The sequence below is a fragment of the Pangasianodon hypophthalmus genome, chromosome 26 (genome assembly GCF_027358585.1).
Source record: "Pangasianodon hypophthalmus isolate fPanHyp1 chromosome 26, fPanHyp1.pri, whole genome shotgun sequence".
Taxonomy (NCBI): domain Eukaryota; kingdom Metazoa; phylum Chordata; class Actinopteri; order Siluriformes; family Pangasiidae; genus Pangasianodon; species Pangasianodon hypophthalmus.
Genome location: NC_069735.1, coordinates 9,531,140 through 9,548,942, shown reverse-complemented (window position 1 = coordinate 9,548,942; position 17,803 = coordinate 9,531,140). Strand labels below are relative to the sequence as shown.

General features: G+C 37.2%; 1 protein-coding gene across 1 annotated transcript in view; it reads left to right on the top strand.

Moving 5' to 3' along the window:
* sorcs3a (sortilin related VPS10 domain containing receptor 3a) overlaps positions 1-17,803 on the top strand; it is a 244,440-nt gene that overhangs the window by 88,030 nt on the left and 138,607 nt on the right. Inside the window, exon 2 of the mRNA XM_053229891.1 lies at positions 15,204-15,271. Coding sequence (XP_053085866.1) covers positions 15,204-15,271 — 68 coding nt within the window. The remainder of the gene's footprint in view (positions 1-15,203; positions 15,272-17,803) is intronic.

The following is a 17,803-nucleotide window of genomic DNA, read 5'->3' as shown; positions in this document are numbered from 1 at the left end:
ATGTAGGCAATTTGTCATCCAGCTTCATTTCCTTCAAGGTTAGCAGGTTTCTCTATCTTGAAAAGGTAGCTCTCAGGATTAATCTTGTGTTATTCCTTCTGACATTATGCTTTTTTGCAGAAACTTTTTTTTTCTTTTTCTGGCAATGCTGGAACTTTAACACTGCATTATGCCATGTCTGCGTTTTTGTGCAGTAAGATTGAGAGGATGGATGTTAATACAACCAAGGAGTCTGGTGTGAAACTTATTTTTTCCTCAGACATAAAATAATGTCACTCACATTGTATCAACTATTATTTGTTTTACTGTGTTCCCCAGATGTTGCCATTTATTTGTAATTCAATCAAATGGTAGTGGGACGGAGGCAAGTGTGTAAAATTGATGTACTCTTTATTTTGTGGAGTCCAGGAATCATCATCATGAAATATAGCAGGGATCACGGTACAGGCAGACCAAATCCATGGGTCAAATAAACAACAGGAAACTAGAAGGCAATCTATGGGTAGGTAATGTACGAAGCATTTGTCAAGACTTTGCAAAGACACATATTCATACCAGGGTATAAGTAAACAAATCAAGTAAGCAAAGTAATCAAGAGCTAACACCAAGCAGGTGAACACACTGAGTAACAGAAGAATGACAAGCCAGGGAGGAGACAGGCCAAAAACCAAAACAAAGGCACATGGAAATACAAAAATGTATGGAGAACTTGGCAACATGTTTCACATTGGGAGCCATGGCAGCATTGTGAAAGGGGGCATTTGTGACAGTGATAATAGGAACACTACAAATCTTGACCAGCGCACTGTCAATTAAAGGTTCAATGCTCATCTTGCTGTGTTTCATTTACTATACATAACCACCTTTCTCTGGTTCACTTGCTGAAGGTGCTCTGAGGAATATAGCTGTCTGTAGCAGTGACATGGGAAGAGCGTGATAGGTATGCATGTTCGAGTCAGGCTCACACACCATGCAACACAGCTAACACTTTTGCTCATGGGAAAGTCTTGTGTCAGAATGTGAATTATGACAGTTGGATTGCATTGTTTCATTGTTTCCTGCTCCTGTTTATTATCTTTAGTCTCCAGTGTTGTACTTCTTGTTCATTATAGGTCAGGAAATACAGTAGCTTTAAAACAGAGTTTGGACCAAGATCAGTGGAAAAGCACAATTTCTGTCATTGTGCTGGCCCTTCTTTGCTAATGCTGTTTATCAGACATGGTCTAATTGCCTCTCTGCCTCTAATTATTTAGCTGAACCCTTTTTGCAGGATGTCGAGTCTTTTATTACATAAGACATCCAGTGCACAGGTCTAGACCAGTATTATTATTTTATTATTATTATTATTATTTTTTGTTTAATTTGCATCCATAGCTTTTATGTTTTCATTACCATAAAAAAATAACTTTTAAGTGGATTATAAGTGCATTAAATACACAACTCATAGTATTGTAAAAATATGTATAGAGCTTACTGTTTTATGTACCTTTATTTACTAAATCTATACTTTCCACAGACTAAACTGGGACAAAAATTATTTGTAGAATACTTTAAAGATACGATTAGAATACTAAGCTTCTTATTTTATTTGAAAGAAAACTACATATTGAGTTAAATAGGTAAACAAATGCATCATTCTGGAAGGGTAATGCTTCATCTAACACACATGAAGTAGACACATAATTTCCAAATTCACAGCATGTAGATGAAAGAGGAAGAACATCCTTGACAACGTCTGTGTTTGAACATCTGATCATATGACCACAGGCTAAAACCAGGCCCGATGGCGTATCAGCATTGCCAAAAGGGCACTTCATTTTCAACGGACAGGGAATTCATAACGCACATCCTAACTAAAATAAATACCCATTCATAGACATTAATAGTTTTATAAAATAAGCGAATTCCACAAATTACAGTGAAAAAAAATGAATTTGACATTTAGTGAATTATTAAATTTCACCTGTGTATTCAATTTTATATATGTTTTTGGTTCAGCTCAATAATAATCAATTTAAAATTCTTTTGAAATAAACATATTTCACTTGACATTAACAAATGAATTCAGAAAGCCTTTTTTTTCAGTGTATGCTTAGGTCATAGAAAAGACGCTAAGTTCAGACATCAAAAAACACAAAAAACATGCTCTGGCTTAAGACATAAGACATCATAGCTATCAGAAAGGTTTTCCACCCGTTTCTGTTTATAATAAACATAACTCTAACTTACTCATTGCTCATTGGTGGAACATTAACATCACTAAACAATGTAAAGCAATATTTCTAGTCAATTTTGGGTGACACAGTGCTATGACTGTCACAGCCACCATTTCTCGAGCCAATTGAACACATTTTGGGAAATTCTGGACCAATCAGTTAGATAGCAATTTATTTTACGATCATCAAAACACTGAGGGAATATATTTTCTTGGAATATTTTATATTTTCAGTGTTATTCCCATGTCAAAATGCCCTGAATAAGAAATAGAGTTAAGCATATATGTGAGAAAAAAAATGTCCTGAAATAATTTTGTCCCACTTAAAATAAAAAAAATACTGAATAAAAAATAGAAATAAATTAAATAATAAAAAATAACTGACATAATTTGTGTTCTATTTGAGCTATTTATTCATCATAAAACCTGCAACAGAATAAGAAAAGAAAGCTAAGAATAACAAAATGTCCAACAATACCATGCTCAAGGCCAAAAGCAAACTGACTGTCAGTTACATGAGTGATATGGCAGCTTACAGCTGTCATTCTACCGCCGCTGCAGTCTTAACTTGTGTCGCGACTAGCATTGCTATCTGACATTATCTGGCAGGTGACGTTGCATCATTTCCTGATGGGTAACAGCAAAAGGTCCCAGGTGCACCCAAAGAAGTCTCAAAAAGCAAGCACACTGATTGCTGTTCTAATGCTGTTCAGCTGACTAATGGCAGGATTTTGCCGTGTAGTATATTTCTTGTTTTTCCTGGTCTTTGGAGGATATTCCCCATCAGTAGCAGGGCTCACAGGACCTGTGTGCGAAAACAAGGACCTAATTAAGGAAGCAGAACGTGACTAGGTGTTAGTAAGTGAGGCTACTCAGTGGGCGTTTAAGTGTGTGTGTGTGTGTGTGTGTGTGTGTGAGTGTGCTTTCTGGAGAACAATCTCAGTGATACAGGAGCAGCTCTTTGGAGGAAAAGGAAGAAAATTGCTGTCAGGTGGCAGTGAAAGTTTAGAGCTAACTTTAATGGAATTGCATGTCTTATTCGCACTGAAGAGGGTCAATGATCAGCTTTTTTTTTTCAAATCGCAGTTTCATCTTGTTTTATCTACACTACTCAATATTCTCTATATGAAGCTTTGAATAATATACATAAATACTTCAGTGAAAATGACAGTTAAGGTTGATACTGACAGCAGCAATGTGAGAGTACTTACTGGCTTCCTTAGCATGATACTCTTGCACCAATCATAATGACAGATATAATTTAAGATATTTATCAGGTCACATATTAACTGAATTGGTGAGAGAAATTCCTGTGCATAGTACACATTTGCCAAGTAAATGTTATTGAATTTCTGATTCGAAGTCACAAAAAAAGGTCATTCAAATGTCACATCCTCTTATGCACAATTAATCCTTGTGTGTCTGTGACTGTGTGTCTTAATGACTGTGTGTCTTTTAGCTGGGAAAATAACTGCAATGTTCCTTTGTAATGTTTAAATAAATATTTGATCCTTAAAGTCTTATTGTGTAGTTATTATCTAAAAAAAGAGGAGATGTTTATTCAATATTTATGGAAGGAGCCTCCACTGTCAGTGCTTTGTAACAGTAAGGAAGTTTTCCAGCATGGGACAGTTTTCAGAGCAGAAGATTTTGCTCTTACTGGTTTCTCGGTAACTACAAGCTATGTTTTTTTGTCTTATTAACTTCATGAGAGAGAGAAAGTGAGAGGCTGATCAGAGAACGACTGTTTATAACCGTTATAACGTAAGCGATAAAAGGAACTAACTTGTTTCAAGGATGTTCCACGAGACATTAAATGTAACTATCAATGGTTAAAATAGCATGTGTAATAAATGGTAAAGAAAAGTCATTATTCTCATGGCAAATTGTTGTGATATAAGAGGAATAAAAAAAACCCTCTGTAGTGGTAATAATAGCTGTGCTTCAGAGAACAAAACGATAAATATTACAACATCCATTTTACAATCAGCTCTACAGTCGTGGCATTTTTATATTTTTTTATATTGAGGATTTGGTCGTGCATAATTTGTAGCATGGGATTTTAGACTTTACTGGCACTAGGCATAATGAAGAGACAGACAGAGAGAGAGAGAGAGAGAGAGAGAGAGTTTTATCTCTCACTCTGGCCCTGGCGCTTCTGCTGCATACAGCCAGATAGTGTTTGATTCACTCGACTGGCTAAAACGGAGGTCTGGGACGGCTCAGATACACCCAGGGGAAAATAGTCAATATGTAGGCACATAGTCAATATGTTGTTGTTGTTGTTGTTGTTGTTGTTGTTGTTGTGTGAGTGTGTGTGCACATGATTTTTGCATGTTGTTCTCTGTGGTCTTTCTAGGAAAACATAGAGTTATAATTACTTATAGTAGTTGTAATTACTTTGACACAAAGACAGAGCAAAAAGTGATTTTTTTTTTTTTTTTTTTTAGAAATTGTTGTAATTGTGGAGAAATTCTCATAAATAATAACATAGAAGCATTTTACCAAAGTGACACCACTGCTGTTTGGATTAAAAAATATAAAGAATATAAATGGGATAGTCTCTTAAATTTCTGTAGAAACATTTTCCTAAAGCTTGTTTTCCTTAAATGTTAAATTTGAGAAGACAACAGCTTGCAAACAAATTAATTTTCAAGTAAAATTAAAGAATGAAAGAGGAAATGTGTTTAATTGGTTTAACCGAGTTTCAATATGATGTGCTGAACTAGAAATAATGGAAAGATGAGAGATAAAAATGAATATGAAGAAGAATTTGTCTTCTGCAGTCTGGTGAGTGTTTTTGCTCATCAAGTTTGTACCTCATAGATTTGTTAAAAATTTAAAAATAGATTGATTAAAATAGACTGATCCATCCATAAACATGACTGTAATGCAAGCAGCTGTTTTTTTTTTTTTTTTAACACTGTTTTAACAATCTCTAGAGGCAGAACTGCTGCTTGCTGGATGTTTTTTGTTTTTCGCACCAGTCTGTAGTGACTTGTGTATGAAAATCCCAGCAGATTCTGAAATACTCAAACCAGCCTGTCTGCCACCAGCAACCATGCCACGAACATCCAAGTCACAGAGATCACATTTTTCCCCATTCTGATATTTGATGTAAATATTAACTGAAGTTCTTGACGTGTATCTGCGTGATTTTATGCATTGCGCAAAATCTGGTTTTGTTTATGCATTGCGCAAAATCTGCCTTCGTTTTGCCTCACATGCAGGTTAGCTTCAGGTCTGAGTCTGTATAATTAAAATTCCAACTGATAAGTGCTCGCATTTCACCTTAACAAGCAGTAGAAGTTACATTGATTTTAATTAGGAGACCTGTAGGCAGAGTGTAACTTGTTTCTTTATGGGAGACCAGCCAGCAAAACGTCTGATCTGAATGTCCTGACTACCCAGGTGTGCTTTTTTCCAATAGTATAACAAAAGAAGTGTGCACAATATATACAAATAGATCTTATATACAATATTTAATGTGCTTGGAGATTCTTGTGATGGTGAATGGGGACATGTGTGAGTGCAAATCAACATGTGAGTGCAACCAACTTTGACTTGATTGATATAAGTACTGAAAACATGCTGTTCCATGTGTAGCCCATAATTTCTAACATTCTTGTTATATTTGTAGAGTATATACCCCAAGTAGAGATCAAATATTATCATTTTTTTTATTAGAGTTGATTTGATTTGTCAGGTCTCTGTGAGGATTTTATAGACAATATGTTATATGAGTAAAATCTAGTACTTGGGTGGAGCTTCACTAAGTTCCAAAGGTGTAATAAATGCTTTAAGGGAGACTCTTTGTATGTGCTTGTACAAGTGTGTGTATGTAATAGATAAGTAGTTCATTTTTAATGAGGTGTTTTCCTCCTCCACTTGTTCCTAGCTGCAATCAGCCTAGATGGTCTAGACTTGCTGAGCTATTACCTCATTGAGGTGTTTTTCTCTGTGCCACTTTGCAAGTCAATAGCTTTTAATACTAATCTGAAATCTGCTTTGCAGCCTATCTTGTAAGGGATAAGGTGAGAGGTGTGGGGAAAGAGGGTTTTTTTAATTCACATAGTGGAGCCATCATGTTTTTGCTGTGTAATGATCATGCAGTTGGTTTCTCCTGTGTAATGATCATGCTCAGCTGGTTTATTGGACTATTTGTTTTGTACCAGGGTCCTCACTGTGATACTGAAAGTCTAATCACGTTTGGATAATAATCAGTGCCAAGTGGCACATCATCTGGCATGAGTGTGTTCACTGGCTCATCATCTAGTGTTGCGCGTTTGTGTACATTGCACTCAGTAATTGCAGATGGCATCTCCTGTCAGGGGCTTAAGTTACATATTAAGGCCATAAATCATAGGAATTATGGTAAGCAAGAATGAATTAATAAAAGATATGATGACTATCCCAGTCCCTCATTTACACTCTATCCATTCATAACATTTTAAACAAATGATGTAGCCTGGTAATACTTTGTTATAACTGAAATAAGCATGTCATACATCTGTCATGTCTCATGTCAAATTCCAAGTTGTAACAGCAGTTACCTAGTAATATAAAAATGTTTTGCTACAGTTATTAGTAATTTCCATGGTGATGTCTTCATAGCTTTGTCACATGCAAATTTAAAACAAACAAACAAATAAATAAATAAATCAATCAATAAAAACTCACTGACCCCCCTGGCTATGCTTCACAGACCCCACTGTGACAACCATGACTATAGAAAACATTGTGTCATCTGTCTGTCATAGGGTTTCAAGATAATAATAAAAGAGGGCTTGCTTTACTGTAGCTATAGAAACAATGTCATTATTGTGTCATCTGTCTGTCATAGGGTATCAGGATAATTATAAAGGGCTTTGCTTTACTTTATATATAGAAAAAAACATTATTGTGCCATGTCTTTGTTATAAAGTGCCTAGATAAAAACATAAATAACAAGATTGCTTTACTTTATCTATAGAAGACAAATGTCATTTCTGTGCCATATGTTCAGCAGAAAATGTTCAAACAGTTAAATTGCCTTTGTTTAATTCATCTGTAGGGAAAAATGTCATTGCGTCATTTGTCACAGCGTGTCAGTTAAAATGGGCTTGCTTTACTTTAGCTATAGTACAAATGTCATTATTGCGTCTTTCTTCTGTCAGAGTGTCCAGATTATTAAAATGGTGCTTTATTTTATTTATAAAAAAGTCATTATTGTGTCATGTGTCTATCATAGAATGTTAGGTTAGTTAAAAATAGTGCTCGCTTAACTTTACATCTAGAAAAGAATGTCATTGTGTCATGTGTCTGTCAGAGTGCCAAGATAGTTTAAAGTGGGCTTGCTTTACTTTATCTATAGAAAAAAAAATGTCATTATAATGTCATGCTTCTGTCATAATGTTAAAAAAATACACTAATCATGTAGGTCATAGGATATTAAGACGAGGTAAAAGCTTTAGAAACTAAGAAAAAAAAACTACACAATGAATAAAATGTCATTGCGTATTATTATACTATTCATACCATCGCAGTTAATGCTAACATGAAACTGTTGTATCATACGCTGAATGTTTATATTACATTTTCATGATGTGATGTACAGTGTGTGTAATGGCATCTGTCTTAATCCATATGCTGACTAGCACTATCGCAATTAGCAAAAATTACCTCATTAAACATAAACTGTCATGATATTCAACATTATGACACCTATCATTATACCTACAGATAACAATAACCTATTCCTGTTGTGTTTCTAGACATCAACTGACAAATTATGACAGCATCTTACATCAGATATGGCAGGTGTATGACATGGTTAAGTCTGTATCATAATGCGGAGTTCAAGTGTTGCCTGTTGACTTGTGAGAATTTAAAATCGTGACACCATTTTTTTTTCATTTAATATTTGTTTTTACATTCTTAACGTCAAATCATTAGTGTTTTTTTTTTTAGCCAGTTAGTCATATCCCCACAATTCCCGTTTGCTAGTTAAATCTCCCCTATTGCACAAGAGATATTCAGAATCTCAGGCCTAACACTTGCTTCCTCTGAGACACATGAAACCACATGTTTTCTAACTTAGCACACTTCTGTATACATGATTTTGACAGACGCCCACAACTGGCGAGTGTCTGTCTGATCGACAGGGGAATGAGGAAAGACATCCTTCCCACCCAGAGCACAGAGAAACTGGCTGTCAGGATGTAAATTCATGATGATACAACGAACATTTAGAAAGGTGCATCTTTTGGGATCTGTTGTTATCCCTCGTCTAACACATAATTTGGTAATTCCGTGATAAACATACCGTGCGGTCTAAAAGTCCGAGAGCACTAAAGGAAATGCTTCGCTTTTGCATTCTTTTTACTTAATTTAATACAACACTTTATATTATTGATCACAGCTTCAGTGAAAAGTAGAATCTTTGGAATATTTACATGAATTTCAGAGTTTCTGAGTACTTGGTGTGTCTCCTTTTCTGCTTTAATGACAGTGTGCACTCGAGCTGGCATGGACTCCTCGAGTTTATGTAAAACCTTATGATCCGTTTTAGATTAAATCCATCAAAGTGTCGTCTGAACACATGCTTCAGTAGAAGAGATTAGGCATGAGGAAAATCTGACCTTTTGTACAAAGCAGTTGTCATGAATGGGAGGCAAAGGCGGATGCAATTGCAGATAATTTAAGTGCAAACAAACAACCAAAAAGTGAAGACAAGCACCATAAACATGAACCATGGATACAAGACCAAAAAAAAAAAAAAAAGAAAACAGACTAGAATACTGTTGCACACACACAACAGCAACAAACAATAATTACAACAGCAGCTTGACCGTGATGCACTGAAAGACTGGAACTTAAATAGTGCTAACAATATGCTAACAAGGCATAACGAGACACAGGTGAGAGTGTTTAATGAGACATGTGACATGCTGGGGCTGATGGGTAGTGTAGTTCTGTGCCCATTGGTGCTACTATAACAGCAGTTTACATGGTCAATATCACAAATTTTCTTACATTTAATAGGGACCTAGAAATAGTGCAGGATATTTAACATTAAATATTCAAGATATTGGACATTTACTTTCTTTGTTTTAAATATTTCAAAATTCTGAAACTTTCTGTTTATTTTCAATTTTAAATTAAAAAAAAAAATCCCAGATTTCCAATGTGGCCTAAGACTTTTGTTTTCTGTATGATGCACATGTAATCAATGCCATGCTAAGAAAAGTTACTACAACCAAATAGCCAAACAAAAGCCAAACTGTTACATTCTATATCTCATGTAATATTTCATAAACCCAGTGCACACCCAGTGATTTTAATTCATTTCATTTCAACAGCAGCTCAGCATCAATCCAGCTGTAGATTTAGATCCCCAATGAGCAAGCCAGATGCAACAGTAACAAAGTTAAAGAAATTTGAAATGAGCCAGACTCCGAAAGGAACCCTCATCTGTTAGAGAAGATCCTGGCTTAAGGTTTCAGCTCTCAGCTTAAGGCCTCTTTGCAGATTTCTTTTCCCCAGTGAGATGGCATTTTCTTCTTTTTCCAAATTGATATTAATCTTGGGGAGGGTGGGGCACGGTGGCTTAGTGATTATAACTGTTGCCTCGCACCTCCAAGGTTGGGAACTCGAATCCCGCCTCAGCCCGGTGCGCGCAGAGCTTGCATGTTCTCTCCATGTTTCCAGTGTTTCCTCCAGGTACTCTGGTTTTCTCCCCAGTCCAAAGACATGCATTGTAGGATGATTGGTATTTCCAAATTGTCTGTAGTGTGTGTGTGATTGTGCCCTGCAATGGGTTGGCACCCCATCAAGGGTGTCCCCTGCCTTGTGCCCTGAGTCTCCTGGGTTAGGCTCCAGGCTCCCCATCAACCCTGTGTAAGATAACCGGTATGGAAAAGTGGATGGATGGATATTATACTTATAGATATATGTTCGAGACTATTAGTGACATCTTCTAAAGCGTGACCTGATGTCAAAGCTATTGTTGAAAAAAAAAACAGCGCAACTGTTCAGAACCTCATCTGGTTCAAATCCAAGAGATGGGGAAAGACTAAGAATTGTCCAGACAGAGCTAACACTGCTGCCTCTTCCATAAAATCTGAGATTAGCGAGATATTAGTTTCAACATTGAAACTAATTGCAGTATTTTAGACAACCATAACAAGATGCTTCCGTCAGTGGAAAGTAAAATGGTGGACATGGAGGACTGGAAAAGATGGTAATACTCGTAATCCAGTGCTATTCAGTTTCTTAGCCTTTTTCTACCTAAATGATTTCCTTCTTTAGACGACCTACAAATTGAGGTCTTGTGAGCCCATCACAAATACAGCGACATCGCATGTAAATGAGGAGCGAGCTGCACTGTGATTTTCAGTGTGCTTCGTTACACATCCCAACTGCCATTATTCATGCTGCCAAGGAAGAGCCTCTTACCGTTGATAGAAGGAGCATATGCTTCACCTCTAGCTACAGCAGATCCACAGTGAAACGCTGCCAGGTTTTCACTCGGGCCATGAACACAGCTTAAGCTAAACATATGGGATTCTTTTGCTTTACCCTGCCAAAGATGGCACTCAGTTCAGGTCCTTTACCTCAATCAAAGAGGCTGAAAATATCTGGACTTGCTAGGATTTTGTTGTGCACCCTACAGTCGAGAGCATGTAAGATGGTAGAAGGGGCGGAGCTTCCAGAGATGATATGCTGATTGGCTCCTGTTCCATTTTTATTATGGACAAAAAAATTCTTTTGGCATACTTTGGACTGATAACTCATACTAGCATACTCTGAAGTTAAGTTGTGGAGCTTCTGTGCAAAATGCATCAAAGTTGGCAGGTCCGATGATATAATGGGAGTGTATAATGGGAATGTAATGGGAGTAAATGTCACTGGATAAACAAATCAATCATGGATAAACAATTCAATGTAGCCTATTAATAAGTTGTTGTAGAGTGCAGTGTTGTGTGACGATCTAAAACGAATGTTAGTTTTCCTGATTTCAGGAATTTACACAATGTAATGCAATCTTATTCAGATTGTGCTGCTTTTATAATGATGACAGGCTCTTGCTGACCCTGACTGGAGGGAGTGGCCAGAAAGGTGTCCACATTTTACACTAAGGTACACCTGGCTACCTCTTGGCTCTGCCTCTGATTTGCAGGCACACCACAGATGATTGCATTTTCATATTTTTATTCGTATTCAAGATAACACTTTTGCATATTAGCTCAGGTAACAGGCTTGTTGTTTTGCTCCAAGCTGACATTTACAAGCTTATGGATGTGTTGCATTAACTCTGGTTTTATTGCGCCGTATCTGCGGTGTCATTTTATTACTAGGGCTTCTCTGCACCAGCGACTGATTCATCGTTGCAGATTAATAAGTACTCTCCGGTGTTGCGGGCTGTTATTTAAATGCAACGTTTAATTTACTGCTGCAGATCTTTGATCTGCACAGCGCTGACCCAGCAGGAGACACTTGCAATCAAGAGATAACACAATTAAAAAGTACAAAAAGTAAGAGCGGTGAGCGCGAGTGAAAGGGAGAGAGGGTCATTAATCTGTTCATTAGTAGCGGGGCATGTTGCCTCACACCCGAAAAATTGAGTTTGACACTTTAAATTAGGCTTTGTGGACGTGGAACATTTAGTTATGCTAATAATATTTCTATGCTCCACAGTTCCTTAATTAAAGTCCAATGATGATAATCCAAGTCAAGCATAATTGACATTATTGATATTTCAAGCGTTAATTGCAGGTCAATTGGGGTTTCAGAGAGAAAGCCTTCCGTCCGAGATGCGCCGTCTCTTTGTATCGTGTCTGGTATGTATCTTTAGAGTCACAATTTATTTTACAAAATGATGCATCAGTTGCAAAGCCATGTGTTGTTTTTTTTTTGTTCAAAGTGCCTGACTACACAAACTAATGACACCGATATGTCCACTAATGTCATTTGCCGTGCTCCGTTCATTTAGCATAGCACAACAGATTAGCAGTTTTGCAACAGATTTGCTAGTTTGACCTTTCTCTCAGTACAGATTCCATATCTACTCTCAGATTGTAATGTGTTTTATAAAAAAAAAAAAAGTTTTTCTTTTTTTTTTCATTTCAGCCATCTGTTCAGATCTACAATTCAGAAAGACATGAGGGCTGCTGGTGTGTGTTTGTGTGTCTTTGTCAGTGCATCATGTGTGCATCCCCCTACAGCACATCAACCCACGTATGTCAGACAACCAGAGACTCTTGGGAGCACACATACACACACACACACACACACACACACATACACACATGCTGTTCTATAGGAACTGAGCATTTTTGTCCAACTAATTTATTTTTTCTCCTGTCTCACTTTGCATCCTGCCCTCCTCTTGGGCACAGCGACTCCAGCTGACCAGAACCATCTGCTCTCCATCTTGCAAAAAGTGGGCCCGAGGTCCATAACCCCTCGCCCCCACCCCTCCTTTTTTTTCTTTTTCACAACTACACATCTCAGACCTTATTCCTCTCAAGTAGCAAATCTTCCTCCCTCGGGCTTTCCAAAACCACTGGGACAGTTTGTAGAAACAGCCTTGCTGTGAGGAAGACATGACAGAACAGGTCAAGGGGAACTACCAAATTCCTATGCCGATTCTTTCTTTCATTCTTTCTTTCTGTCTTTCTTTCGTTTCCCTCTCTGACACTTTTCCAACCTTTCATCGCATTCAGATTCTATAGCATGTTCTCTGGAGCCACCGCTAGCGGTGTGACTCAACGGAAGAGTGTACTTGTCAGTTCAGTTCAAAGAAAGGGGTAGTTTAATGGCAGACCCTGACAAGAAAGACTGATGGGAGATATGCAAATGAGGACAGTCACCTTGGCCTGTCCAGCCCCCGAATTGGAGACGAGGCAGGACCTGAGGGCTGGAAATAACCGCGATTATATAAAACGCCTCTGAGGAAGGTTACGGGTACCAACCGTGACTAATAGTTATCCCTATCCTCTGCTAGTCTTTTACTTTTTTCATTTATTAGGCATACGTAAGAAACAGGCCTCTATATTTAATGGTAATAAATTTACTGTGTGGTTTAATTCCTCTTAACCTGACTTACTGAATACTGTATATTCCTGGATAATTTTGCATACAAAATAGTATTCATTCAAGTCTCTATTGAGTTACTCTTTTGAATGAATGATCCCTTAAGACAGCAGTTTTCTGCAGCTAGGGACCCCTTTAACTGTAAAATAAATTAGATGACACCATCAGTACAGATCTATGATATAAGTTAATCCAATGATTCAAATATTAAGCTCATTAATTAACTGTGTACAATGATATTGTGGTTAGAAATGTTTTATTCCTGAACAGACAGTGAACACATTAGGTTGATTTTGACATTATTTAAAGGCTGACTTGTTTATAAGTTAGTGAGGCATCGATAAAATTCAGTTAATTAAAGTGACCATCCAAACACGCTAATAATTGTAACAAGGACCCCAATTTGGGAACCAGTATTTTAGGAGCAATGCATGGACAGGTGACAAATTAAAGGAAAACCAACATAACGTATCCTATTAAGGTGATGAGCCATTGGAACGGCTTCAGTGCATCTTGTCATAGATTCTACGAGTTGGTGTTTTGCTCCAAAATCTCCCATCGATGTTCATTTGGACAGAGATCTCAAGTGCCCTGTGGTTGGGGGCGGGGTCATTCTGGAAGAGACCACTCCTGTCAGGGTAGAAATGTTTCATCATTGAATAAATGTGATCAGTCAGAATAACTTTGTATTGATTTGTAGTGACCCTTCCCTCTAAGGGGATGGTGTTCGTATCTTTGGCTTGCTAGTATGTGACATAAGACAAATGCCATCTCACCTGAAATAAACAAAAAATACTTGTCAATCCAATGATCCATCCAGATCATGGCTCAATCAGATCTGAATCAGAGTCATATCATCCTGTGAGCTTTGGAAGCACAAGAGTGAACACATACACATAGAAGGAACTGCAGAAACGTCGCTTTTTTTACTTTTTTTTTTTTTTTGCTCATAGCCATTGCGGACATTGCATAAGGGTTTATGGCATCTTACATGTGTCTGACCTTTCTGTTTTGAAAAGATTATTGAGTTTAAGTGATTATGTTTCTTGTAAGAGTAATCAAATATTTCATTCAGGTACAAGTTCATTTAACTTACTCTAACTCTTTTTACCAGAGACCAAACAATGGAATTTGTGCCTGTTTTGGAGGTGCCCATGTTCAGCATTGAGTTTATTTGTTATCTCACACTCCACAGTTGGAGTTGAAGGCTCATGTGAAAGTTGACATTTAGGGCTTTAAGAATTTGCAGTTTTTCCTAAGTATTTCTTTCTTTACTTAGTCTACTAGGTTTGAATGTTATAATTTTATTGTGGCCGTTGTATACAGTGTTTTACTATCAAAAAAGCTTTAGTTGTGCTGTCTGTTTTATCTCTGTACCAGTGTTATTGTGGAGAGGTGTGAATTGTTTGCCAAGCAGAGGGCTCGCACTCCTCCCCTTTCCCATCACCCTGCTCACAGGCAGCTAAACACAGAGTCACGATACTCTACACACAGAAACCCAACAGCATCCTGACTAATCTTATGACAGACTTGTGGTGATAAAGTAATTCATTTGTTTATACTGATTGAAAATGGCTGATAAGTTGATTTCCTTTCCGCCGGCAGAATGGAACACTAGCGTACTGCTAGAAAGAGTTAATTAACTTCAATTAACTTGGTGCTAATTCATTTCTATTATGATTTCTACTAACATTTTTTCTTTATATTCCTTCAGCTTAAGCAAAAAAAGAGAGAGAAAAAAGTTCAAAGCTCAAAAATGTCTAGCGTATCTAGTAAAATAAATAAATAAATAAATAAATAAATAAATAACCCAAAGCAACGTGTATATGTTCGCATATAATTTTTTATTTTAAATGCCTGATATTTTACAGTCTTTCCCAAAGGCCTGACTTCTGCTTTTTGCATTTTACAGGTGATTCTGATCCTGACCAAGCTTTATGACTTCCACTTGGGCAGCGTCACTGAAAGCTCCTTATGGAGGTAAGATATATATCTCTCTATTCTTACTCTTTTTTTCTCTGTCTCTCAATCCCCTCGGTCTTTTCTTCTCTATCTACAACAGCACCTTCCACCGAGTCTGGATTGTCTCTCAGCTGTTGTTCTGCAGCTCTCTGTAGTTAAATAAGGTGAACAAGTGCCCGTGTTGTGGATTAGCAGGCTGCTACAATGCTGTCATTAGACATCCTCAGGGGGAAAAAACAGACAGGGAGAGAAACAGAGAAACAGATTAGACTCCAACCACCAGAGCAGCCGAAATAACAACAGGAGTCAAAAAGTCATTGATGTCGCTCAGCGATCTCCAGCCGAGTGTTATTTCCAAAATCCAGGACAGGGAGATGCTTCTTTTTCTGTGTTAGCCTCATTCTCTCTAAAAGGATGGCTTATATTGCTTGTATAATATAATGAAGGCAATGCATATAAGAGTGTTACCATGGTTACCTTATTGAAAATGTGTACGAATACACACAAACCAACATGAATATCACAAAATGGGAGGGCTATAATCTATCAATAGGTCCATAATGAACTATTAGGATTGGATTGAGTAATGCATTATATAAAGAGGTCTCTTGGATGACATAAGAATGATGTTGGACAAACACACACATACACACACACACACATGTAAAGGTAGGTTGGCAGCTAAACCTGATTTGTGATGCTGTGTTTCATGTGAATAAAAACATTTAACAAGTTTAATGAGTTGTAATCATTTAGTTGTGACCATTTCATTCAAGCAAAAAAGCTTATTAGGTTGCATAAATCTACAGTCTGAGCTAGAAAGAAATCAGCCACAGCCTGACTCCATCATACCATTCTGCATATCTTGGTGCTGATGCACTTAGTTCCACAGAAGCTCCAAATAATCCTTAAAACATTTGTTAACAGCAAATAACCTGACGTGGATGCTGAAAATGAAACCTTATATTGACGTCTGTTTATCTTTGAAAGATAGAAGCATAGCCCTGCTCACCCATTTACACCAGCCACCCATGTTAGTGTGAGTAAGCGAGTGAGTAGGCTGAGGTATTTTTAATGCCTTGAAATTCTGATCATTTTCAGTGAGATCAGGATTTATACATTATACAGTCATGTTTATTTTCCCATTATGTTGCAGGGCATCTCTGTATTATGAGATGTCTGAAGCTCTTTCTGGTGTCAGCAGAGTGAAAGTTTAATGGATCTGATCCAGATGGTGGTTTTATATGTGTGTGCCCCTGTAGATGAAAATAGGTCATGTGATTAGGGAGAAGCTTTTTTGACAAAAATACAGTATATACTAAATAACCTGGGCTGATATACTGTATGAGACGTTTTAAAGACCTGAGTCTGGTAAAATGCAGCTTAGAAGTGAGGAAAGACCCACTTTCAAAAAAAAAAAAAACAAAAAAAAGGAAAATATTAGAATGTAAAAACCTTTGAACGTTTGATGAAAAAAAGATCGTTTTAAAAAGCTCAGCTACACTTTAAAGAGGAAGAGTTCCTATAGCAGGGCTTATCAAGTCCAGTCCTAGAGGGCTACATAACACACCTTCTAGGCTTGTAATTAAGCCAACTGAGACGCATGTAGATGCCCTCTTCTCTAAAGGACTGAGCGGAAGAAGGAATAATACTTTCAATTTACTGCTTTTCTTTGGAACTAAATGCAAATACATCATTTGGATTTAACAGATAATATGTTCTAATCAGATACAAATACAGATATCAGTATAAGGCACACTATTTTTTTTTCTTTCTTTCTTTCTTTTTAGATTCTAGTTGAGTCTAGAGGTGTGCATCAGACTGGGATCCCATGAAACTCAACTAAAATGGGATGTTTTCACTTTCAGGCGAGCAAGCAGCCATACTGTATATCAAGCTCACAAGACAAAAAAGTAGCACATTCATTAATGTGAGCCGTTACACAGTGGATTTACAGCTTTCATTCCTTCATCCTTAGTAACTGCCTGGTCAGGGTCACAATGGTTTCATTTAGGCTAGTGGTTTTGTTATATTTTGGGAATCAGCACCAAATTAATTTGTTAGAAAATATAGCAGGCAGCCTAGGTGTATGAGTGGGAATTAAAAATAAATAAATAAATAAATAATAATTTAAAAAAAAACAGTAAAACACAATTATGAACTGGTCTGAGGTTAAGGACGTGTCACAGCTAGAATTTACAGATCATGCTAACAGTGCTGACATTTTTACCTCTAGTTTTTTCCAGTGTTTCTGGGGACAGTGTGGTTTCTGGTTTAGGCCACGCCCACTTCAAGTTTAGATCCAGCTCCAGATACAGACTCAGATATGGGTATTTGGAGCAAACAGATATCCGCGCACTCACACACTTTTTCACTACACATTGACATTGAGAATGAATTAATACGAGCCAGACCTCAAATCCATTTCCACCCTAATGAACATTCAATGTTTACATAACGTTGCTCTTATTCAAATAGGTTTGCAAATATGAATTTACTCTTAGCCGTTGTTTGCATATTGCTGACTGCCAAGGTAAGAACAATGTCACT